This window comes from Neovison vison, chromosome 6, assembly GCF_020171115.1.
Source record: "Neovison vison isolate M4711 chromosome 6, ASM_NN_V1, whole genome shotgun sequence".
In the NCBI taxonomy this organism is placed as follows: Eukaryota; Metazoa; Chordata; class Mammalia; order Carnivora; family Mustelidae; genus Neogale; species Neogale vison.
Window position 1 is genome coordinate 157,277,937 of NC_058096.1, and position 24,701 is coordinate 157,302,637.

A 24,701-nucleotide genomic window follows, 5' to 3' on the forward strand; every position below is an offset into this window, starting at 1 on the left:
CCTGGTTGTACCGGAAAGAGGAGGGGTTAAGGTGAGCGAGGGGTCCAACTGACTTCTACCAGACTCTCTCAATAGCTTTATCAGCCCTCAGGAAGTCTGGGTAATTCACTGGTGGGCCCAGCACCTTTCATCCTGGGAGGTCTTCTGGGGGCTCTCCAATGGACTTTCCCAAAGGGTGGTGGGCAGCAGGATTCCTGGACTTTCCTTGGGGGTATATGAGTACCCTATAAAGGGGGTATCTGGGTTGCAAAAGTTGAGGGGGAGCAAGGAGGGGGCGTTCCATGGAGGGGCCTAGGGGCCCCTCATTCCGACAGCCCCTTGGAAGGCCACCCAAAGAAGAAACCCTAGAAATGTAACCCATCCTTAGGTCCTGTCCCACGACTCTGCTGTACAGATCACCAGGGGTTTGGGGTTAGTCTAAAAGGTGAGTTCCCTGCACCCAATCGCTGTAAGCTTTCCCTGCCTGCGCCCCAGCCCTCACCAAAGGCACTACTGGTATTGGAAACTTCCCATCGAGAGAGGAGAGGACCATCCTCCGGACAAGATTTAGGCATACCTCTCTAAGGACCTCCTAACCCATGCCCGTGCACCCATTTTGCAGAAAAAGCAGAGATCCAGGGAGCCGCGGGTGGACGCCAGGACGCCCAGGCTCCCTTTCACAGCACCCCGGCTGGGCGTCGGAAGTTACGCTGTCCCTTCCCCGAATGACGCCATTCGGGGAAGATTCTTTCCAGCGGCACCCCAAACCCGGAGAGGCGCCCACAAGTAGGGCGTGGGGCCGGGCCTCCCGCTGTAATGACAGGGCCCACGGCCTGTGGGTGGCGGCGGCGGAGGAAGCGGGAGGAATCCGGCTATTTCTGGCCGAGGCGCGCCCACTAGCCCGGGCAGGGGTTGGCGGGGCTGCTGGCCCCCCTTCTGCCCTCCCCGATCCCCAAGAGGGGGCGGGGAGAGGCGCGGGTTGGCGGGCCCGGGGGGCGGGGCGGTTTCCCCGGCCCACCTCCGGTCTCCTCCCACCGGAGTCCCTTCGGGTCCCTCCACCACACTCCGCTCGGACCCGAGGCCGCCGGCGCAGTCGCCGCGCACGTGTGTCCCGCGGCGCCCCCTCCCGCTGCGCCGCCCGTCGGGCATGGACTCGGGCCGGGACTTCCTGACCCTGCACGGTGAGTTCCCGGCTGGCGTGCGGGCGGACCCTGCATGGGCCGACCCCGCGGGAAGCCATTCGCTGCCCTGGGCCGGGGACCCCCAGTTCCTTCGGCCGCCCTCCGCCCCGCCCCGGGCCCGCCTCTCAGCTCCTTTGTTGCACTAGGGGAAATCTCGGCACAGGACTCTCGGGGTGGGACTGCCAGGCAAGACCTTGGGCGTCTCCAGGCTTGTCCCCCAGATCTGGCCCGAGGTGGTGGTTGGGGTGGGAGTGCGGCTCTGAAGACTTCTCGAAAGGCGACCCCCGACCCCCAGACCCCGCCTCAAGGATTCTGCCTTCTTCTGGTCTTAGAAGCCTGGGCTCCATGGTCCACCGTGCACGGAAGGGCCGAGGAGGGACGGAACCAGCATCCACGAATAACCAAGTTCTCCCCCACACCGTCCCGGCCCGGCTGGAGAGGCTCCCCAAAGTCCAGGCGTGCCTGGACCGCGTCAGCCCGCGTGGGTGTGGCGGGAGGGGGTGAGGGGTGGGTAGGAGGTGAGGTGCGCAAGGTTGGCTGAGGTCGGGCTGGGCAGCTTCAACTGCTCGGCGCAGAACTCCGAGTCAGCGATGCCCAAGCTGCAAGCAGCAGCCGGATCCTCCCGTCTGCGCACTCTCCTGGCAGGACGGGCTGAGTATCACCTCAAACTGCCTGCAGCTCCACCCTTTGTCCAGCCGAGTTCTGTCCCTCTGACCCACCGGGGAACAGTCTTTGCCGCATTGCTGTCCCTCCAGGAGAAAGAGCAGCTTCCCACTGCAGAGCCTGGAGGTCTTCTGGCAGGTCAGGCCCCCCAACCTGGTCTGGCATCTCTCTGCTCCAGCCTGGGGATTCACTCACTTTTAAGGGTGCCTTGTCCTCCTGATTTCTGAGATCATCTGCCAGTTCAGCAAACCCTACCCCTTAGGCCATACACTCACTGCCTAACCCTATCTCCCTGTTTTCTAGGATCCCTGGGGTTGGAGACTTAGTGCCCACCCCTTATCCATCCAAGCCATACATGAAGCTAATAGGAAAGAGAAAGGCAGACACCTCCAGCTGCCCACTAGAGACCCCCTGGAATTCAGGGGGATAGGAGATGTTTCTTTCAGCCAGCCCCGGGTCTGTCTTATATTTCCTAGTGTCCATGGCCCAGAGAGATCTTGTTCAGGGCCCAGAGCTGTGACCCTCCCACCACTGGCCTGGGCTCCTCAAGGTAACCTTATCCACGTGGGTCATGGGACTCCTGCCCCTTCCAGTGCTTCCTCTTCTCAGACCAGAGGTGTCCTTAGTGCTCTTGCCAAACTGGCAGGAAGGGAGTCTGGATGGCTCAGAGGACCACAGTGGAGACCTTTGCTTTCTCTCTCATCGTCCCTTAGTCAGTGCTGTCTGTCCTGCACAGTGCCACCTCTTCTGGGTCTGTCTCACCCTCAGATCTCCTAAAAGCCCTTTCTGGTCGCCTCTGACACAGCTCATGTTGGAATGGGCTCCATCCTCAGGCGTCTGTGCCTTTGTCTGGTCTTTCTCCCCTGGTGTCTTCCCTGGAGAGGAAGCTACGTGGAGGCACTGTAGCGTGGGTTTGGCCCATTCTCTTTGAGATATGCCTCCCACATGCCTCACTCTGTCCAGCCCCTCCTGAGGGACCATCAGGGACACTGCAATCTGCAGACCCTGCCACTTCAAGGTCATCACCCATAATCACCTCCCTTAATTGCCTCGGTCCCTCCTGCAAACCAGATCAGGAAGCAAGAGCCTGGCAAGGGGAGTTGATGGCAGGAAGAGGTGGTCACTGTACCCTGCCCTGTGCCATTCCAGGGTGTCCACACTGCACATTGGAGTCTGTACCCCTTTCAGATTTGGGGCCCTATGGCACCGAACATGAGGCTTGGGCGGTTGGCAGTCTGCCACAGAGCCTTCCTGGATATGAGCGGTCCTTTACATCCTCACCCCAGATGCAGTGTAGTCTACAGGCATGGGTTCTAGAGGCGGATTGAGTTCAAGCCTTGACTTTTTCTTTTCTTTTTTTTTTTTTTTAAAGATTTTATTTATTTATTTGACAGAGACAGGGAGATCACAAGTAAGCAGAGAGGCAGGCACAGAGAGAGGGGGGAAGCAGGCTCCCTAGGGAGCCCGATGAGGGGCTCGATCCTAGGACCCTGAGATCATGACCTGAGCCGAAGGCAGAGGCTTAACCCATTGAGTCACCCAGGTGCTCCTAAGCCTTGACTTTTTCATCTCGAACAAATCCCTTGATTTCTTGGTGCCTCAGTTTCCTCAGTGAAATAAGGGACAAGAACACTACTGATGTCATAGGCTTGCTGTGAGGACTGAATGCTGTCACACATACAAGGCAATGGGAACAGTGCCTAGCGCTTGGTAGTGGCTGTGTTGCTGCAGGAGGCCCACCCCCAAAGGATCATGCCCTGTTCGTTCTTGGGAGATGAGGGGGGCACTGTAAGGGAGTCCCTTGCTAGGAAAAATGTGCCCAGAACAGGGCTCAAGAACCAAGGGGGCTCCTTCTGGTGTCTCTGGGAGGCCCTCAGACTGATGCTCCAGTCTCCTGGCTTCCTTCCCCTACTCCACTACCTTAGCTGTCTCTGTTCTAGCCAGACCAGCACTGGCCTCACCAGCAGGTCTCCACATATACCCCAAAGGATACTACATCACAGGCCCTCCCCTTGCAGAACACGTCCACCTTCACTAACTCTACCTGCCCCGAATCCACCCTGCCCCACTGTCAAAACTAGCATTTGTAAAAGTGGAAGGCAGGCTGTGGGAGGGGCTCATCTTGGCCCCAGGAGGCCCGGGCTCCAGTCCTCATTTGGCCTCTATTTATAAATGTTTTGACCCAGAGCACATCTGTTTGCCTCTCTGGGCCCTTTTTGTCCCCCCATGGCATAGCAACACGCAGTTTACAGGAGACGTCGTGAAGAGAAAGCACGGATTGGCATAGGAACTCTGGGTTGGCAAAAGAGCCAGTATCCCTAAGAGATAATGGTTCCAGAGCCATCATAGCAAGCTGGGGAGGCCAGCCCCTTATCACCTCAATTATGTTTTCAAACTGTGCCTGAGGTTCCAGGCCCATACCCCACAGACACACACTGATCTACACTGATCTTAACATTTTGTGCCATAGGTCACTTTGGCAGTCAGATGAAGCCTGTGGGCCCCTCCTTGGGGTCATGTTTTTATTTTATTTTGTTTTTTTTAGATTTTATTTTTATTTTGAGAGAGAGCACGAGAGAGAGTGTGTGCACAGAAGCAGGGGGAGGGGCAGAGGGAGAGGGAGAAGCAGGCTTCCTGCTGAGCAGGAAGCCAGATGATTCCAGGTGGGATCACGGGACCCTGAGATTGTGACCTGAGCCAAAAGCAGACACTTAAAAGACTAAGCCATCCAGGCACCCCAGGGTCGTGTTTTTAAATACATTGAATAAAATACATGAGAACTCAAAGGAAGCAAATTATATTGAGATGTGATTCTATCCATAGGTCTTTGGTGTGGGGCTGTGGTGAGGGGCGGTCCTTGATCTTCTGGATCAGAACCCTTGTGTGATTTCTCTAGAACAGGTTCGCCTTACCCTCTGCCTCCTCCCCCTCCACATGAGGAACAACTTGCTTGTGCCCGTATTTCAGCTCATCTACACTAACACACGTTCTCTTGATTTATTCTCTGCTGCACAACCCAAGTCACTCCAGTTTATTGTTAGTGTTGCTTTGCTTGTCCGTGCTAATGGCTGGCTTTGCCGGTGACTCACTGCCAGTGCTGGTGACTGGGGCAGCAATGAAGCGAATGGAGGAACTATTCAGAGGCAGAGAGTAAGAGAGGGGTGAGTCAGGCCTCTGGGTGGTGTCCTGACCTTGGCACACAGTAGGGGCTGGGTGCATGAAAGAGAAGTTGTAACTTACATGAAAGGTCCCACTGTTCCCGAGCACACTGGCAGCACAGTTTTGTATAAAGTTGCAGTAGTTCTCATCTATTCATCAAAGCAAGCCTGCGTTAATGGACTCATTTTAAGATCAGCCTTTTTTTCAAGAATTCCATTCGCATTTGGAACCTTGGAGATTACCCCACTCGGGTGGAGAAACTGTGAGAAGGAAACAAGTCTGCCTGTGAGGCAACAGCCTGCTGAATTACAATGAATTCGTTGAGTAATTGAAGTAAAATATTTGACGGGCTTGGTGGTCTGCCCCAGGCTTCATCCCCGGCTCCGTCTGACCCCGCCCTATCCCGTCCTTACAGACTTGACCACCCAGGCTGCCGCTACCCGATCTCCCCTCCTCTGCTCAATCTCACTCAAGCTTCGTCCTCCGCCCGGCCCCCGGCAGGTGTCTCGAATTCGCGACTCGGGCCCCGTCCCCGGTGGACACCGCCCCCTGGTGGGACACCAACTCCAAAGCTGAGGTTCCGCCCCTCCCTGCCCGAACCCAGAGTTTTCAGTGCGGGGCTCTTCCTCGGGTCGCCCTCTGGGCCTTAGCTCCGCCCCGGGTCGGCTTCCTGAGTGAGGCTTTGCCTGCACTTCGCCTCCCAGACCGTGCGTCTTTCCCCCGCCACCCACCCCAACCTCTGTGGCTGTGGCTCCGCCCCCTATCCGCTTTCTGGGTTCTGGCTTTCGCCACTGATTAGCTTCCTGGGTTACAGATTTGTCCCACTCCGCCTCTTGGGTTTTGGCTCCTCCTCTCCTATCCTGGAGTCCGCCCTTGCCGCACCCCTCAGGAACAAAAGTCCTCCCCGTCCCGGACTGGCCACGTCTCCTGGGGTCTGCCTCCGCCCCTTTTAGCCCTGATTTCTCTCACGCCCCGCCTCTAGGGCCTAGGCTCCGCCCCCCGGGCTGGCCCCTCCTTCTGGGCTCTGACTCCGCCCCTCCACGCCCGGTCTCTGCTGTGCTCCACTCCAGGGCAGTAGTTCCGCCCCCACTGCCAGGGCTTTCTAGAGGCTGCGCTGTCCCGAGTCAGGCTCGGTGTCCGAGAGGCAGTGGGGAGCGTCATGCAATGCCTAGGATTCCCGAGCCGGAGCCGCTCCAGAGAGCTCTACCTGCAGGAGCAGAGCCTCAAGGTGGCAGCGCTCAATGGGCAGAGGCTGGGTAAGGACCGCAGGGAGCACGGAGCTCTGCTGAGAAGGCAGCTAGGGCAGGATGTAGACTATGTTCCTTTGATCCTTTGGCTGGACCTGTTTAGTACTTCTGTGAGTGTAAGACCCACTGTGGGTCTGTATTTGCAGGGGTGGCATGTGGAGTGTTTTCGGGGGGGGGCGCGGGGGATTGGTTACTTCTCATCTACCTGAGCCACTCCAAAGCCCCCCACCCCTTACCACCCCTCACCCCTCCTGTTTATGTGGCTCAGTGTGTAACTGGTATGACTGTGTAACCCAATGAGATGATTTTCTGAGACTGTGATCCAATGTGATGCTGTGTAAGTGTGATAACCTAGTGGTGATTCTGTCCCTCGTGTGGTACGTGGGGCCACTGTGCAGCAATGATGATGGGTAACACTGTGTGACCAAGTGTGTGACATTGTGGCACTGGTGTGACCTTGTGTGGTCCAGTGTGATGCTCAGTGCCATGACTGACTGAGGGCGACAGATCAACAGTGGGTGTCCCGGGTGACTGGTTCTGTGTTACAGTATGTGTTATGTGGATTTTTTGACATTACTCAATGTGCCTGAGCGGGGACTTGCATAAGGTAATGTTTCCTAGCACTAACCCTTGGGCAGGCTTTGGAGTCCTGACTCCACAGTGTAACTTCCTTGAGCCTCAGTTTCCTCATCTGTAAAATGGGAGTAATGATAGTGCTTTCCTCCTCGGGTTGTTGGGGGGATTAAATACATGTGCTAAGAACGGTATCTTATTCAAGTATTGGCCATGAATGTGATGGTGGCTGCTATGATTATCATAGTGATGATGTTTTGGCACTGTGTGTTGAGTGTGGCAGTGTGTAACTGTGTAGCTTTGTGTGGCTGTGGGGTACAGACCCAATTTGTCTCCATTATGCATCAGTACAGGGACAGGACTCCACAGGAGGAGAAGGTACTGGAGCTGAGTGAGTGGGGCTGGGCAACAAGTGCCCATAGACTTTCTGGGTGCTAAGGGAGCAAGGGTGGCAGGGTGGGCAGCCCAGAAGCCTCAGAAATAAAAGGGCCAGCTGTCAATGAGACTCAGAGGTGAGGGTGCCTGCCCAGGTCCTCTAATGGCCCAGAAGGCAGTGGCTATTATCAAGGCCCACCTTGGGGCTGAGGTCGGTGTTCCGGAAACCATGTCGGCAAACAGGGGACTTATCTCTGCCTGACCGTAGACAAGGCCACAGCCTGGCTCCAGGACAGGATGAACATGTCATCTCCCCACGGTGTTTTCCAGAACCGGAGGGTGGGGCTCACCTTCCACTTTCCAACCTCCTCCCCCATTACCATCTGTGTTTTTGGCCATGGCTTGTCCTAATGAGTGCCCAGCTTTGGGGGCAAAGGGCAGGCCAGGGTGAGGAGATGCCCTGCCGATTATACTTCAGCCTCAGAAAGGACAATGGAATGCCCCAGCAGAGGCTGAGGGACTCCCTTCTGGTATCTAGGAACTCCCTTCCTTTTGTTCCAAGTGTCCCAGACACAGCCAGCAGTACAGGACATCCTACAGCCCTTCTCAGCTATACTGAACCTCCCGTGGGGTTGAAGGGAAGCTGCTCATACTAAGACAGAGGGGTCTCCCAGAAGTGTGCAGAAACTTGGAACAAAAAAAGAAGAAGGCACATCACACTGTCACCTCTGAGGAGACCCACAGATGCCTCTTCTGATGCTGTTCTCACCCAGGGCTGATGGGGGAACAAAGGCAGGGGGAGGAGAGCTGCCTAAAGCCATGAGGGGGGGTGTGTGGGTTTAGCACTGGGCTCTGTCCCTAATGGTGGCAGGAGACTGGGGAGGGATATGGGTGGCTGAGGCCTGGGGGAAGCAGTCCAGAAGGTTCCCTTTGTCTTGTGGGTGTGTGGGCCAGGCTGGTGGGGTTGGGGAGTGGGGAGATCCTGTGGGGCTGTGGATCTGGGCTCAGAAAAGAAAAGCTTATAGACCTCGTCACAGGCCCCTCCAACTGGACCCACATGGTCCCCGATGCCACCACTCTGCTGGAGCAGAAGGATAAGGATTGCTGAAGGGCCACATAGTTTTAGTTCTGGGGATAGAGTGAGGTGAGAGGGCCAACCAGCTCTGAGCAGAGATGGCTGCTAGACTGATCTGGCTCCGTGGATAGATATGGATCTACATGCATCTATCTCAGTATTATATTGATGAATCATTGAGATCGGGAGTTGTCTCTCCTTGATCACAGTTCATACAGACTCTGTTTGGGAATGAGGGGATGAGGGTGCCTGGGGCGCCAGGCCTAGTGCCCCTTTGGTACCTCTTGCTTGGACCTGTTAGGGCAAAGGGCATTGTATCTTTGGGAGCCCATGCTGCAGAGGCCAGCCCGGGCCTCTGAAGATAGCCGAGCAGGAGAGGCCTTGCAGCTAGGGTCTGATCCTTGCTTAGGGCCCTGGGCCGCTAGGAAGGCTGCACTATGCTTTGGGGCTATTATTCCCTGAGGGTCCCAGATCCAGGACACTCAGAGATGGGGTGGGCGGGGAGAGCCAGGGGCATCCCAGAGGCCAAACTTGGGCCACAGTGGGCTTATCTGTCTCTTCTGGGGGCAAGGATCAGAGACCTACTCAAGTAGGTGGAGGTCAGGATGAGGGAGCAGCAGGGGTGAGGGTGACAGGGATGGGCACAAGGGTCCTACAGCAACCATAACCTTGACTCCAAGAACTACAACTCTAGAACCTTTTTGTTCCTGCTTGGCCTGTTACTTTGGTCCCAGCTTCCTTCAGATCACTCTGACCCCTAAGTATGACGAGGAGGGGCACGTTTTATTTTCCAAAGTCAGGCCATTTCTCAGGCATTTCTCAGGTGTTCTTGAATTAGCTGCTTCGCCTTGTCCATTCAGCTGTGGATGACAGGTCACAAGTGAGTGGGTGGGGTGTCCTAAGGTTTGCATGGCCTTGGCTGGCAGTCAGAGATGACTTCTTGGAGGAGTCAGGGCTCCAGGATCAGGTTGGGGCATGGGTGAAGGTGGGAGAAGGAGCCATGAGCGGAGGATGGTGAGAAATGGGACCCTTCTCCGAGAGGGCCCAGAGGTGGGAGTAGTTAGCATTGGGCCTGAGACAGCAGGGACGCCAGAGGAAGTGGCAACTCACCAGCTGTAACCCTCTAGGCCTACAGGATGATGAGGACCTACAGGCACTGCTAAAGGGCAGCCAGCTCCTGAAGGTAAAGTCCAACTCATGGCGGCGAGAACGTTTCTACAAGTTGCAGGAAGACTGCAAGACCATCTGGCAGGAGTCGCGCAAGGTCATGCGGACCCCGGAGTCCCAGCTGTGTGAGTGTCTCAGGGCTGCAGGTGGAGGGGTGGGCAGAGTGTGGACCCTGTGCTTGTGTGGGGAATTGGATGCTGGTTGGGGCAGGGGATGGGGGTGGGGAGGTCAATCCTGGACCAGGACCACAAATAGGGACACCCAGGTCTGGCCTGTTGGTGCCCAGGTCGGTCACACAACCAGGACCAAATACAGGGAAACTAAAGCTGGCAAGCTGGCAAGGATGGGGGAGAAGAGTTCTTTAAATCACCAAAGTGACTACTGAGGCCTAGTCTGGGCCGGAGAGGGCAGTCATGGAGGACCAGAGATGGAGAGGCTAAAGCCTTTTGAGGGTAGGGATACATAACTGTGACCACAGGTGGGAAAGGCAGGCTCAGGAGTAGGGAGGTTGCTGGACCATGTTGTCTGAACACACAGGGTATCCATCCAGGCCCATGTGAAAAGGAGGGAAGTTGGGTGGATTAGGACTCTAGGTGTTGTGAGGCCAAAAGCCAAGCCCAAAGTCCGGGGCAGATAAGGCCCTTCCGGGTATCAGTGGCCAGGATGTGAGGTGGGGCCGCAGAAGGCAGTGCCTTCCTGGGACTGGGGCCATAGCAAAGAGGTAGGGTAGAGTGGAGAGAGGCCTTAGCTGGGCAGCTCCCTGGAGGGTGTTGGGTCTGAGGATTTTCTGGAAGCTTTGGAAAAGGCCCTGCAAATGGAGAGCACCTCCAGAGTCCTCCCAGAGAAAGAAGCTGTGCTGGTTAGCTGCCTTTAACACAGAATGCCCTAAAGATTCTGTAAAATGAGGGGTGCCTGGGTGGCTCAGTGGGTTAAAGCCTCTGCCTTCGGCTCAGGTCGTGATCCCAGGGTTGTGGGATCGAGCCCCAAATTGGGCTCTCTGCTCAGCAGGGAGCCTGCTCCCCTTGCTCTCTCTCTGCCTGCCTCTCTGCCTACCTGTGATCTCTGTCTGTCAAATAAATAAATAAAATCTTAAAAAAAAAAAAATTCTGTAAAATGAGAAGTGCCCACTGCATCTTTACTGAGAATATTTTATTTATTTTTTTTTAAAGTTTTCATTTATTTATTTGACAGAGAGAGATCATAAGTAGGCAGAGAGGCTGGCAGAGGGGGAGGGGGAAGCAGGCTCCCCACTGAGCAGAGAGCCCGATATGGGACTCGATCCCAGGACCCTGAGATCATGACCTGAGCCAAAGGCAGAGGCTTAATCTACTGAGCTACCCGGGTGCCCTAGTGAGAACATTTTAGACCAATGCTACCCAAAAGAACTTTCTTTGATAATAGAAATGTTCTATATCAGGGCGCCTGGGTAGCTCAGTGGGTTATAGCCTCTGCCTTCGGCTCAGGTCATGAACCCAGGGTCCTGGGATCGAGTCCCGCATCCGGCTCTCTGCTCAGCAGGGAGCCTGCTTCCTCCTCTCTCTCTGCCTGCTTGTGATCTCTGTCAAATAAATAAATAAAATATTAAAAAAAAGAAAGAAAGAAAGAAATGTTCTATATCTATGCTGTCCAGTATGGGTGCCTCTAGCTACCTGTAGCCATTAAGCCCTTGAGATGTGCCTAGTGTGACTAAGGAACTGAATTCTTAATTGTACTGAATTGTAGCTGCTTTGTATTTTAATAGCCATGTGTGGCTGGCGGCTATTGTATTGGACAATGTGGAGAGATCTGGTACCTGAATTTCACCCAACCCAGACCCCCGCCCTCAGCCGTGGTGGGGAGAGGGGGAGAAGGGGCAGGGGCGGGGCAGCCCACTGGGGAGGGCAACCAGACCCAGGTGACAAGCTCCAGATGGAAGAGGGGACAGGAGGATGGGAGGTGCCCAGGAAGGGTTCACTGGGCCTCAGGACACTGGGCAGAAACCTGAGAAAGTATTGTCTACTGGCTGTGTGGCCTGTGGCAGGGTCAGAGGTGAGGCAGGACAGGATCAGGGTTTGATAGGGAGAGCTGGGCTAGGGCTTTGGGGCTGTGGGAAGGTTTCTGAGCCAGGCAGGGTAGGGTTAAAGCGGACAGAGTCTGAAGTTCTCTCCAAAAGCCACCCGATGCGTGTCAGTCACACAGCCTGGGAGTGACCCTGACCTCTCCTCTGTCTGTTGGTGGCCCCAGCCAGGCTCCTTCATGAGTCTCTGCCCTGATATGGGGCTTCCTGTTAGACACTGGTGGGGGTGCGGCACGGTGGGAAAGGGAATCTCACTCTCTGAGCTCTGGGGATTCCTGAGAGGCACCCCCTCCACCAGCCACTACATATGCCTGGTTCCCCGTTGTGTGCCTTGCACTGGGTGGCGGCTGGCATGGGGACAGAGACAAGAGTAGGGGACCTGGGCTGGAGAGATGAGTCCCTCATACTAGGAGGACTGTGGGCACAAGGGCAGGAGGGGCCTTCCAGGATGGAGACTCACGTGAGCCAAGGTGCAGGGGCAAGAACGAGGAAGGGGCATGAGTGAGCAGCCTGACCTCACCAGAGGGGCTGCTGAGGGGACGGGTGCGGCGGGATGTGCTCGGAGTGACACGGAGCTGGCTTTCGGGCTGAGCATACCTGTTGGCTGATGCCCTTCTCTGGTGGAGCAGTGAGACCGTTGTCCCCAAATACTCTCTCCCCTCGGGGAGCCTGAGGCCAGGTGAGGGAGGAGGGGAACAGCGCCCCAGTTCTCTCTGCTCCCTCCTCCCTAAGTTTTCCCTGATCCTGCTGCTGCTCCTGTCCCTCCGTTCTGGCTTCCAGGCATTATCAGCAGTGCGGGTGTCTGGACTCTCTCTCTGGTGCGGGTGGGGGTGCTGGCAGCCTGGGAGCTGCCTGGCTCCGGTTTCCTGTTTCCACTCCCAGCCCAGGGCTGCAGCAGCTAGTCTGGGCCTAGCAGGCATTAAGCAGGGACATCCCCTGCACCCCAGATTGCCTGGGGCTCACGTGCCCCACTCTCGGAGCCTGCTGCCCAGGCTGGGCACATCCCTTCACCTGGGGCTTGCAGGTACATAGGAGGCTTCTGGGCACTCGGGGTGCAGACAGGCAAAGGAGAGCTTGGCACCTGGACCTGGGCTAGGACCCAGGACAAATAGATGGCTCAGGACATAGGTGGGGCAGGGGCGGAGCCTGGACCTTGATGCTGAGCAGCTTAGCATGAGCCCAGCTGGGGGGACTGGCTCCCAGCCAGGCCAGGAAGGGCACCCTGAGGTCGGGGGGTTGGTGGTGGGCAGGCGGCAGTCTTGCTGCTCCCTGAAGCTTGGAAGGCTTGGATGTGAGAGGAGGGCTCTCCCCCTAGTTCCTAAGGGCAGAATGATGGACTCTCTCAGATCCTTAAGGGCCACCACTTGGAGTCCTAGAGGGCAAGAGCCTTCTCTCACTCTTCCTACCAAGGGGTTCCCTGATCAGGACACACACAGACACACACAGGCCAAGGTCGGGCCTGTGCTGCAGCAGAAACACTTCTCCCTGTGGCCCCACTCCCTGCAGCCAGGGCTGCCTGAGTGTGGCTCCAGGCTCCTGCAGAGTCAGGGGAGGGGCCTGCAGGGAAGACGCCCCAAAAGCCCAAAGTCAAGTACGATCTGGAGGGTATGTATCCTATCTGTCACAGGCTCCAAGCTCCAGAATGGTCTCTCCCCATCTCTAAAAGCCCTGCCCTGCCTGAGTACTCTCTCAGGGGCCCTCCTCCCTCCATCTGGAAACAGTAGGGGCTGGGGTCCCAGGTGCCCTTCTCTAGCGTCAGTCTTTCCCACTGTTCCCCACCCCCCTCCCCGTATTTCTCCTACCCATCACAGCTGTGTCTCACATTCCTCCTCCACCTCAGTCTCTGTCCTCCTTCCTCCCTTGTGTTCCCCTTGTCTGTCCTGCCACCCCACTCCTTGTCTCTGGATCCAGGCCTGAGCTCCAGCCCTGGCTCTGGGTACCCATGCTGTGCTTTGGCCACACCAGGGGCGGGGCCAGGCCTCGCAACTCTCTTTGCCAACTATCCCCTTCTTGCAGTCTCCATTGAGGACATTCAGGAGGTGCGGAAGGGGCACCGCACAGAGGGCATGGAGAAGTTCGCCCGGGATGTGCCCGAGGACCGTTGCTTCTCCGTGGTCTTCAAGGACCAGCGCAACACACTAGACCTCATTGCACCATCGCCGGCGGAGGCCCAGCACTGGGTACAGGGTCTGCGCAAGATCATCCATCACTCGGGCTCCATGGATCAGAGGCAGAAGCTGCAGCAGTATCCTTCTGGTGGTGGTGGGTCCTGGCCTAGCCTGTGGATCCTGGCCGTGGTCATGGCCAGGGCAGCCTGGTTATGGAAGATATTGAGCCTGGGCCATCATACTGACATAACAGAGGCTGGGTGGGTGGCTTACACGACAGACATGAATCTTCTTACAGTTCTGGAGGCTGGAGAGCTGAGGTCTGGGTGCCAGTGTGGTTGGGTTCTGGCGAGAGCTCTCATCCTGGCTCGTGAGTGGTTGCCAGCTCACTGCGTCCTCCCATGGCAGAGAGAGTGACAGGCAAGCTCTTTGGTGTCTCCTCTTATAAGGGCAGTAATTCTATTATGAATTACATGACCTTATATAAGCCCCTGATGACTCATTCCCAGATGCCATCATACTGGGGGGCAGCACTGCCACATATTAATTTGGGGGGAGCACAGTTCAGTCCTTACATAAAGGGAAGCAGAGGAGGTACCTCTGGTCTACTCAGTGCAGCCCCTGCTGTCCCTTCTTCTCCCCCCTTAACCAGCACAGAGTCCTGCTAATGGCAGCAGCTTCCATGTGAGACCGAGTCTTGAGTATTTGACTGTTTCTTAGAGTTACCACATATTTCTGTCTGGGAATTTGGAAGGCCAAGGTACCCCCTGTGCCATTCTTTGGGGAATGGTCAAATTTTCCTGGGCCTCATGTGCAGGCCAGCCTATAGGCTTAAAACAAATTCACTTCCACATCTGGATGCACAACAGCACACTAGCCTGTGGTTCAAAGTGGTCAGACTTCTGGTACAGAGGATTAGGGTGGAACCAGCTTCAGTTCCTTTATTTTAATGACAGTTTTATTGGCATATAATGCACATACCATGTGATTCACCTGCTTAAAGTGTACACGTCAATGCTGTTTAGTATGTTCACAGGGTTGTAAGTAATTTTACAACACTTTCATCACCTTAAAAGGAACCCTGTACCCATGAGCAGTCAGGCCTCATTTCCCCATAATCCTCCAGCCCTAGACAATCACTAATCTTCTTTCTGGCTCTTTATGTTTGCCTTTTTCTGGACATCTCATATAAATGGAATCATAGTCTTTTGTGACTGGCTTCTTTCATGGAGCTTGTTTTTCAGTTGAATCCATGTTGTAGTGTCAACCAGTACTTCATTCCTTCTTATGGCTGAATAATATTCCATGGTGTGGTTGTTCCACATTTTATTTACGCAGCCAGTGGTTGATGGATGGTGGGGTTTTCCCTCTGGAGCTTTTAAGAATTAATGCTGCTATGAACACTGGTGCAGAAGTTTTGTGTAGTACATACCTAGAATTTACAAGCCTTATGGTAACTGCATGTATGTTTAACCTTTTGAGTGACTTCTAGTTTTCCAACAAGGTAATTGACATTCCCACCAGGAGTATATGAGGGTCCAGTTTGTCACATCTTTGCTAAGGCTAGTTACTATCATTACTACTTTTCTATCCTAACCACCCTTGTAGGTGTGAAGTTGTATCTCATTGTGGTCTCAACTTGCATTTCTTTGACAGCTAATGGTGTCAGCAGTCTTTACATGTGTTTTTTGTTTTGTTTTGGTCTTTTTTTTTAAGATTTTATTTATTTATTTGAGAGAGGGAACACAAGCAGGGGGAGTGTGAGAGGGAGAGCAGGGAGCTAGGTGTGCGGCAAAATCCCAGGACCCTGAGATCATGACCTGAATTGAAGGCAAACATTTAATGACTGAGCCACCCAGGCATTCATCTTTACATGTGTTTATCGGTCATTTGTAGAAATACCTATCAGATCCTTTGCCCACTTTTTATTTTTATTTTTTTTTAAGATTTTGTTTTTAAGTAATCTCTACAACCAACATGGGGCTTGAACTTACAACCCTATGATCAAGAGTTGAATGCTTGGGGGCACCTGGGTGCTCAGTCAGTTAAGTGTCTCACTCTTGGTTTTGGCTCAGGTCGTGATCTCAGGGTCGTGAGATTAAGCCTCACATCAGGCTCCATGCTTAGTGCAGAATCTGCTGGAGATTTCCTCTCTCTACCTTTCCCTCTGCCCCTCCCCCTGCTCTCACATGCTCTTTCTCTCTCTCTAAAATAAATTAAAACTCTTAAAAAAAAAAAAAGTTGCACTCTCTACCCACTCAACCAGCCAGGTACCCCTGTTAAGCTCTTTTTAAAATGGATTTATTTTTAAAAAATCTTTTCTTGTAAAATCTACATAACATAAGATTTACCATCTTTAACCATTTTAATTGTGTTGAGTACATTCACATTGTTAGTGTAAGATGCAACCCTTCTCATCTTGTAAAACTGAAATTCTCTCCCCATTAAACAACTTCTCATTCTCTCACCTCCAGTCCCCACTCCCCAGCCCTGACCCCCCACAGCCACAATTCCGCCTACTGTCTCTCTGAATTTGACCACCCTAGGGACTTCAGACAAGTAGAATCATACAGTATTTGTCTTTTTGCAACTGGCTTATTTCACTTAGCATAAATGTCCTCAAGTTTCATCTGTGTGGTAGCCCATGTCTGAATTCCTTCTAAGGTGAAATAATAATATTCCACTGTCCACATACACCATATATTGTTTTTTCATTCATCCACTGGTGGGCATGCTTCCACCTTTTTTCTGTTGCTTCCACCTTTTTCTGTTGTGAATAATGCTGTTGTGAACATGGCTACACAAACATCTGTCTGAGACCCTGCTTTCAATTCTTTTGGGGTCTATAGCCAGAAGTAGAGTTGCTGGATCACAGGGTAATTCTACTTTAAGTTTTTGGAGGCACGCCATATTGTTTTCTGCAGCATCCGACCTACTTTCTACTCCCACAATGCTCTAGGCTTCCAATTTCTTCAAGTCCTCAACACACTTGTTCTGTTTTTTGGGGGGTTTTTTTTGGTTTGGTTTGGTTTGGGCTTTGATTGGTACCTTATCATGGTTTTGATTTGCATTTCCCTAATGATTAATGATATTGGCCTTGGTTTTTTAATGCTTTTCCTGTATCTTCTCTGGAGAAATGTCTATTCACATCCGTGGTGCAGTTTTTACCCGGGTTATTTGTCTTTTTATTATTGAGTTGTAAGAGTTGTTTATGTATACTAGGTACAAGGCCTGTCATAATTATGCTTTGTAAATAATTTCTCCTATTGTGTGGGTTTTCTTCTCTTGACGGTATTTGAAGCACGAATTTTTAGTTTCGGTGAAGTCTAATTCATCTGATTTTTGCTTTTGTGGCTTGTGATTTTTGGTGTTATATCTAAGAAGGCTTTGCTTAACCCCAGATCACTAATGTTTACTCTTACTATTTTCTTCTAAAGGTTCTATAATTTTAGCTATTACATTTAGATCTTTGCTTCATTTTTAATTCATTTGTGTGTGTGGTGGGATGTGGGGGATTCAACTTCAGTTTTTTTTCTGTTAGTTGTCCCAGCACCACATGTTGAACTTGTCTTTACACCCTCATCGAAAATCAATTGACCATAAATATGAGGATTTCTTTTCTTTTTTAAATATTTTATTTATTTATTTGAGAGAGAATAAGAGTGAGAGAGAAGTCAGAGGAAAGGGAGAAGCAGACTCCCCACTGAGCAGAGAGCCCAACAAGGGGCTTGATCCCAGGACACCCTGGGATCGTGACCTGAGCTGAAGGCAGACGCCTAACTGACTGAGCCACCCAGGCACCTCAAGAGGGTTTATTTTCATGGCTGTCAGTTTTATTCCATTTATCTATGTCTGTCCTTGCACCAGCACACAACAGTTTGGTTACTGTAACTTTGTAAATTTAGAAATCAGGAAGTGTGAGTTCTCCAATTTTTTTTTTTAATGTATTTATTTGAGAGAGATTGAGTAAGCAGGAGTGGGAGGGGCAGAGGGACGGCAAGAGAGAATTTCAAGCAGACTCCAAGGGCTTGATCTCATGACCCTGAGATCAACAGTTGGATCCTTAACGGACTGCTCCACCCAGGTGCCCCTGTTCTTTTTTTGCAAGATTGTTTTGGCTCTTCTGGGTCCCTTGACGTCCCATGTGAATTTTAGAATCAATTTCTGCAGATAAGCCAGCATTTTTATGATAGGGATTGCATTGAAACTGTAGATCAATCTGGAGAGTATTCCTTATATTTAACAATATCAAATCTTGTGATCCTTAAATATGGGTATCTTTCCATTTATTTAGGTTTTCCTTAATTTCTTACAACATTGTTTTGTAGTTTTCAGAGTATAAGCTATACATTTAAAAAAATTATTCCTAAGTATTTTAATTCATTTTGAGGCTACTTGATGGGATTACTTTAATTTCATTTTTTGATTATTCATTGGTAGTGTATGTCCAACTGCTTTAAGGGATATCCTTTGAGCTCTTTTCGTTTCCTTACTCTGTACTTTTCAGCGTTTCGTAGATTTTTAAGTATTTTTTTCTCAGTGCTACCTCTGCCTAATTTTGAGCTTTCTTAAAAATCCAATTCTGTAGCATCTGCTTATCCTTGGACAGTCTCGTGCCTCTAGAGGGTTCTGTTGCCCAGCCCTTGAGATCATAAAGCCATCCCAGCCTGCTAAATAATCATTGGCATGAGGACCTCATGTTTGGCTGGACTACTCTGAAGTTGATTTTTTTTTTTAACCTGGAATTCTGCCATAATTATTTTTTCATGTAAATATATACATAAAGTATGGCTATGTTAGAATGAAGTCTTAATTTTTAAAAAATATTTATTGATTTATTTTAGAGAGAGTGTGTGTGTGTGTGTGTGTGTGTGTGCATGTGTGCAGAGAGGGGCAAAAGAGAGAGGGAATCTCCAAGCAGACTCTCCACTGAGAGTGCGGAGCCCAAGGCAGGGTCCAATATTGTGATGCTGTGATCATGACCTGAGCCAAAACCAACAGTAGGACACCTAACTAAACACCTGAGCCACCCAGGTGCCCCAGACTGAAGTTTTAAAGGCTGACAAAATGAAACTACTAATATTTGGGTTCTACCCCCAATCTTCTTTTCTGCATTGCAATTTGCCTAATGATGCACTTGCCAAAAATATTGGAGATCTTACATTTGTATCCATTTTCTGTGTACCATTATGTCATAATTTTTTCCCTGTGTTAGTAGTCTCCTCTACTGTAAAAGCTGTAGTGACTGTGTAATATGCAGTTGATGCCCTCTAAGTTAGTGATCTGTTCTTTTAGTGTTGAACATTTATTTTCAGTCTTTCACTACTATAAGTAACATTGCAAAGAACTATGTTCCTAAATGCTTTCGGTGTTCAGTATTTCCTTACCAGTAGATTCCTAGAAGTGGAATTGGTGAGGCCAATGATGTAATGGTTTCGAGCTTTAGCTCTGTCTTTGCATTACGTTCCCAAGGGTTGAACAATTTCCTTTAACCAAGTGGTAGATGGGAGTGTCCATGTCACCTCACCGCTACCTGCACTGGATAATAGACTTTTCAAGTGCTGATCTTAGAGTTTAAGGAACTGCATCTCATTTGCAAATTGTTAATGTCTTTGATAACCGAGAATGTTTGCAAAAGGTCAGTCTGTGGCCTTTTCTCATTTAGTTATTAGGGTCATCATTGTGTTTTCTGGATGGCTTTATTTTTTCTTTATTTGACTCTCAGAATTATTTAAAGTTTACATGGCATCAACTATGTTGTTTCCTTTGTGACTTCTTCTAAAAACCTGCTGTCATTTTTAAAAAACTATTTTCATTGTTCTTTAATTTCTCTGGAATGTACTGTGGAGGTCCTTTTTCTTGACTTCTCCAGGTCAAGTCTGAGGGGGGAGAGGCCAGAGATAATGGAGAAGAGGGGCTAAGAGCCCCCATTGTGAGGATGTGATGCAGGCTTTGTTTTTGCTTGTGAGACTCCCCTTCTGATCTGTGGCTTCAAGTTTGCTGTTTTTTGTAAAAATAAGCCTCAGGCGCTTAGTCAGGTTGGCTAACTTATGTGTTGAAAACCAGAAGGACATATCTTGAACGGTTGACCGGACCATGGGGGATTTGTTTGTTTACTTTTCTGCATTTTGTAAGCTATCTATAGTGAACGCTTTCCCAGTGAGAAAATAATTTTTTTTTTTTATGTGAAAGGGTTTGAAGCGAGTAAATAGGAAAAAGCCCCCTTAATAGGATATAACATTTCCTCCGAAGAGGCCATTGGGTCTTGTCTCTGGAATGCTGGTGTGCAGTATGGCAGGCCCGAAGGGAGCTTTGTCTGTAGGTGATCTCAGTCCATCTGCTCCCAGGAGTAGACCCTGGGCTTGAAACCCAGCTACAGCTGGGACCTTGGGCATATCAGGGCTCCTGGGTTCTTTCCTTAATTCTTGCCCAGCTGGATTCACTCCTGCTTGCGAAAAGCTGACAAAAACAAGGACAACAAGATGAGCTTCAAGGAGCTGCAGAACTTCCTGAAGGAGCTCAACATCCAGGTGGATGACAGCTATGCCCGGAAGATCTTCAGGGTGAGGCAGGGAGTGAGGGCTGGGTCTGTGTGGCCATGGGTCCCGGGACCCTAGTGGGTAACACACTTTGAGCCCTGCCCACCCGACCTGGCAGGAATGTGACCACTCCCAGACGGACTCCCTGGAGGATGATGAGATTGAGGCCTTCTACAAGATGCTGACCCAGCGGGAGGAGATTGACCGCACCTTCGCGGAGGCGGCAGGCTCCAGGGAAACGCTGTCGGTGGATCAGCTGGTGACATTCCTGCAGCACCAGCAGCGGGAGGAGGCGGCAGGGCCTGCACTGGCCCTCTCACTCATTGAGCGCTATGAGCCCAGTGAGACTGGTGAGAGCCTGGCTACAGCCTGTGGACTGCAGTCCCGGGGGCCACACCGGGCTGGGAGACCCCTGGAGAGACTACAGCCCGAGGGTAGGGAGCTCAAGGGAACAGAGGGACACCCTGGTCAGTATCTGCTTGCCCCATGAAAGTAAGCAGATGGGAGACGGGGCTCCAGCATCACTACCCCTCTCTTGGTTGCTTCTCAGAGGGTTTTGCAGACTCCTCCAGAAATAGAGAGGAGGCTGGGAAAGCAAACCCTTTTCCTGCTTCCGCCCTGGGCGGGGCTTTGAAATGGACGGACGCGGCCCTGTCTTGGAGGGGCTTCTGTCTGGAGGCCCAGAGGAGGAGATGAGGCCCCAGCTTCAGGGGGCCTCACAGTGTGGGGGATCGAGGAGGAGAAGACAGGGCCCCACCCTGGGGTAGTCACAGGCTGATGGTTGACTCACACTCACCGCCTCCGAGAGATAACAGCTCAGGACAGGGAGACACGGACAGCAGGGGGCTCCCCTCCCAGAGCGGTGGCGCCCTGAAGGTCTCCTGAAGGTGGCTGGCCTGGCCCGAAGGGCTCTCACGGGCACTGGCGTCCTCCTTCGCAGCCAAGGCGCAGCGGCAGATGACCAAGGACGGCTTCCTCATGTACCTGCTGTCTGCTGACGGCAGCGCCTTCAGCCTGGCGCACCGGCGGGTCTACCAGGACATGGGCCAGCCGCTCAGCCACTACCTGATGTCCTCCTCGCACAACACCTACCTGCTGGAAGACCAGCTCACAGGGCCCAGCAGCACTGAAGCCTACATCCGGTGGGGCCCGGGGAGGGGGCAGGGGCGGGGTCCGGGTGGCCTGGGGGCGGGGCCTGGAGCCTGGGGGCGGGGTCGGAGGGCCTAGCCGCCACGCCTACCCGCAGGGCGCTGTGCAAAGGCTGCCGCTGCCTGGAGCTCGACTGCTGGGACGGCCCCAACCAGGAGCCGGTCATCTACCACGGCTACACATTCACCTCCAAGATCCTCCTCTGCGACGTGCTCAGGGCCATCCGGGACTACGCCTTCAAGGTTGCGCGCGCCCCTGGCGGGTGAGGAGGGACGTGGTAGCGGCGGCCCTTCCACTCCTAACCTGCCCTCGGGCCTCCAGGCGTCCCCCTACCCCGTCATCCTGTCCCTGGAGAATCACTGCAGCCTGGAGCAGCAGCGTGTGATGGCGCGACACCTGCGCACCATCCTGGGCCCCATGCTGTTGGACCGGCCGCTGGACGGAGTCACCACCAGTCTGCCTTCCCCTGAGGTTCAGTGGGCATGGGGCTACCCCCACAAGAGAGCAGGGGGACTGGCTGGGAGGCCCTTGGGTCTTAACGAGCGGCTCCTCCCTTAGCAACTGAAGGGGAAGATCTTGCTGAAGGGGAAGAAGCTTGGGGGGCTCCTGCCCCCTGGCGGGGAGGGTGGCCCTGAAGCCACTGTCGTGTCTGATGAGGACGAGGCTGCTGAGATGGAGGACGAAGCCGTGAGGAGCCGTGTGCAGCGCAAGCCCAGGGTTCGAGGGGGAGCTATGGGGGAGGGGGCAGCCCTGGGGCCTTCCCCCATCATGGGATGTTTGCCTTGTCTCAGTTCTCTGTGGCTGCCACTCAGACCCTCTGCCCCCCTCTCTCTGTCTGTCTCCCTCTCTGTCTCTCTGCGTCTGGGTTTCTGGCTCTCTCAGTGCTCACCTGCCCCATCCTCTGAATCTAACCTGGGCCTCCCCATGGCCCCCAGGAGGACAAGCTCAGGCTAGTGAAGGAGCTCTCCGATATGGTCATTTACTGCAAGAGTGTCCACTTTGGGGGCTTCTCCAGCCCTGGCACCCCAGGGCAGGCTTTCTATGAGATGGTGTCCTTCTCCGAGAACCGCGCCCTCCGGCTGCTCCAAGAGTCAGGTGAGCCCCAGCCTGGCACCCTCAGGGTGCTGGCTGGCTGTCTCAGTGTTCGGACTGGCGGGGGCCAGGCCTGGCTCCATGACTCTGAAGGGGCACTCCCTGCTGTTACCAGATGGGGGCAGGGCAGGGGTGGGGGTGGGCTCCCTAGGAGGCCTGCGCTTCTGACCACCCCCAACCTTTTCAGGAAACAGCTTAGTGCGCCACAATGTCAATCACCTGAGCAGAATCTACCCTGCTGGGTGGAGAACGGACTCCTCCAACTACAGCCCTGTGGAGATGTGGAATGGGGGCTGCCAGATCGGTATGGGCTGGCAGGGGCTGAGGAGGCCAGGGTGAGGGTTTCAGTCCAGAGGGCCAGGGGTCAGGTGCCTCTGGGGACCCCGCAGGGGCCAGACACAGGGACTTGTGGGCTTAGGAGCTGGTAGTCTTGGTTTGGACATATTACCCCGCCAGTAAGTCAGGGTCTGACATCACCTGGTTAGCCCATTAGCCCTTTGAATTCCGACACTGGAAGTGGAATGTGAGGCTGGTGTGGGTCAGTGATGGGGGTGGGAGGGCAGGAGGCACTGAAGGGATGCCAGACCCCGCTTCTGCCTCACTGTGTGGCCCTAAGGCCTCCGTGTACCCTGAATAGGCCAGGCTCTAGGACCCCCAAGGCCAGCCCACAGCCCGTGACTGCTCTGTCTGCCTACAGTGGCCCTGAATTTCCAAACACCTGGCCCAGAGATGGATGTATACCAGGGCCGCTTCCAGGACAACGGGGCCTGCGGGTACGTGCTGAAGCCCGCCTTCCTGCGAGACCCGAACTCTACCTTTAACTCACGTGCCCTGACTCAGGGGCCCTGGTGGACCCGGAAGCGGCTCACTGTCAGGGTATGGCCAGCCACTCTAAGGACGGGAGCCCAGGGGCCTCCCTCCTCCCCACTGCTACTCCTGAGCCCTCCTCTGTCCCTTGCCTCTGCTCAGGTAATCTCGGGGCAGCAGTTGCCAAAAGTCAACAAGAATAAGAATTCAATTGTGGACCCCAAGGTGACGGTGGAGATCCACGGCGTGGGCCGGGACATGGCCAGCCGCCAGACGGCCGTAGTCACCAATAACGGTACTCACCGGGCCTGGGTGGGGCCTGACCCCCAGAGCTGGCGTCCCCCCTCTTGACGTGCTGCCTGCACTCCTAGGTTTCAACCCGTGGTGGGACACAGAGTTTGAGTTTGAGGTGGTCGTGCCTGAGCTTGCCCTCGTGCGCTTTGTGGTGGAGGATTATGACGCATCCTCCAAGAATGACTTCATTGGCCAGAGCACCATCCCCTTGGGCAGTCTCAAGCAAGGTGAGTGTTTGTTGAGGAGAGGGGACAGCAAGGTGGAGGAGGCAGGTCCTGTTACCTTGGGCTGGGGCCGTGGAAGCCTCTCGACGACGCCTCACTGAGTCACCGGAACTCTCTGTGTGCTCTTTCCTGCCCATCCCCCTGCCAGGATACCGCCATGTCCATCTCTTGTCTAAGAACGGAGACCAGCACCCGTCTGCCACCCTCTTTGTGAAGGTGTCTCTCCAGGACTAGGTTTGGGGGTTCTGATGGGGGCTGCCCCAAGCAGGCCGGGCCCTCTGTCCCCATCCAGGAACAGGGCTGCTGTGGCTGCTCCCAACCTCTCACTTGGAGCTAGAGGCCCCGCCCTGCCTTCAGCTCTAACATCCCGTCTGTGCTGCTGCTTCTCTGGGGTCCCAGGAGCTGGCCCTATCCCTGGAGCTCTCCTCAGTTCCGTTAGGAAAAACACTGCAGCCCTCCGCCCTCTGGCCTGGCCCTGGGCTGAGGGTTTTTATAAAAGTGAAAGGACTAATTCCTATGGTCTCTTTACCGGAATGTCAGAAAATCCCTATAAAGGGCATATGTGTGTGTGTGTGTGTACGTGCGTGCGTGTGCAAATGCATGTGCGTGTGTGTGTTTGGGGGGAACTAGAGCCCCAGCACCTCTCTTTCCATGTCCCTCACACTTACACTGAGTATGAGGGTTGTCTGTCCCCTTGGGCAGGAAGGACCAGCAAGAAACAAACCCCTCCATGGAAGACAGTGGTGAGAGCTCGGTCCCTGGAATGTCACAGACCACCCCCTCCAGTCCCAGAGGCCCCTTCATCCAGAGATGGACCAACTGAGTGATTCAGACTTGAAAGCCCACACATCACACCTTGTGAGCGCCACCAGCTTTTATTGATGGGGGGGTAGGGGGTGACCTGGGAACCTCCAGCTAGACCGTGCCAGCAGGGTCTCCCTGGGGGCTCAGGTATGTGTTGGGAAGGTACCTGTGGAGGTTCTGTCCATGTGGGTGGCCCAGGCGGGGGCAGG

General features: G+C 53.5%; 1 protein-coding gene across 2 annotated transcripts; it reads left to right on the forward strand.

Moving 5' to 3' along the window:
* Window positions 1-1,038: 1,038 nt before the first annotated feature.
* PLCD1 (phospholipase C delta 1) lies at window positions 1,039-24,199 on the forward strand. Of its 2 annotated transcripts, none has more exons than XM_044252691.1 (15): window positions 1,039-1,160; window positions 9,380-9,544; window positions 13,492-13,720; window positions 20,017-20,146; window positions 20,241-20,472; window positions 21,063-21,264; window positions 21,369-21,513; window positions 21,593-21,742; window positions 21,830-21,988; window positions 22,207-22,366; window positions 22,551-22,667; window positions 23,061-23,239; window positions 23,333-23,465; window positions 23,542-23,691; window positions 23,837-24,199. In XM_044252691.1, the coding sequence occupies exons 1-15, from the start codon at window positions 1,127-1,129 to the stop codon at window positions 23,920-23,922; spliced, it is 2,271 nt and encodes a 756-aa protein (XP_044108626.1). In that variant the 5' UTR covers window positions 1,039-1,126; the 3' UTR covers window positions 23,923-24,199. The 2 variants fall into 2 exon arrangements, with proteins under 2 accessions (XP_044108626.1, XP_044108627.1); XM_044252692.1 differs by lacking the exon at window positions 1,039-1,160 and adding an exon at window positions 6,069-6,238.
* Window positions 24,200-24,701: the final 502 nt, after the last annotated feature.

What these genes read in the sequence shown, in the direction of transcription:
- PLCD1 (XM_044252692.1), top strand. Translation starts at nt 6,142, where the DNA reads ATGCAATGCCTAGGATTCCCGAGCCGGAGCCGCTCCAGAGAGCTCTAC. An exon ending in GGCCGTAGTCACCAATAACG is followed by an intron (nt 23,466 to 23,541) that starts GTACTCACCGGG and finishes CTGCACTCCTAG; the next exon opens with GTTTCAACCCGTGGTGGGAC. An exon ending in CTTGGGCAGTCTCAAGCAAG is followed by an intron (nt 23,692 to 23,836) that starts GTGAGTGTTTGT and finishes TCCCCCTGCCAG; the next exon opens with GATACCGCCATGTCCATCTC.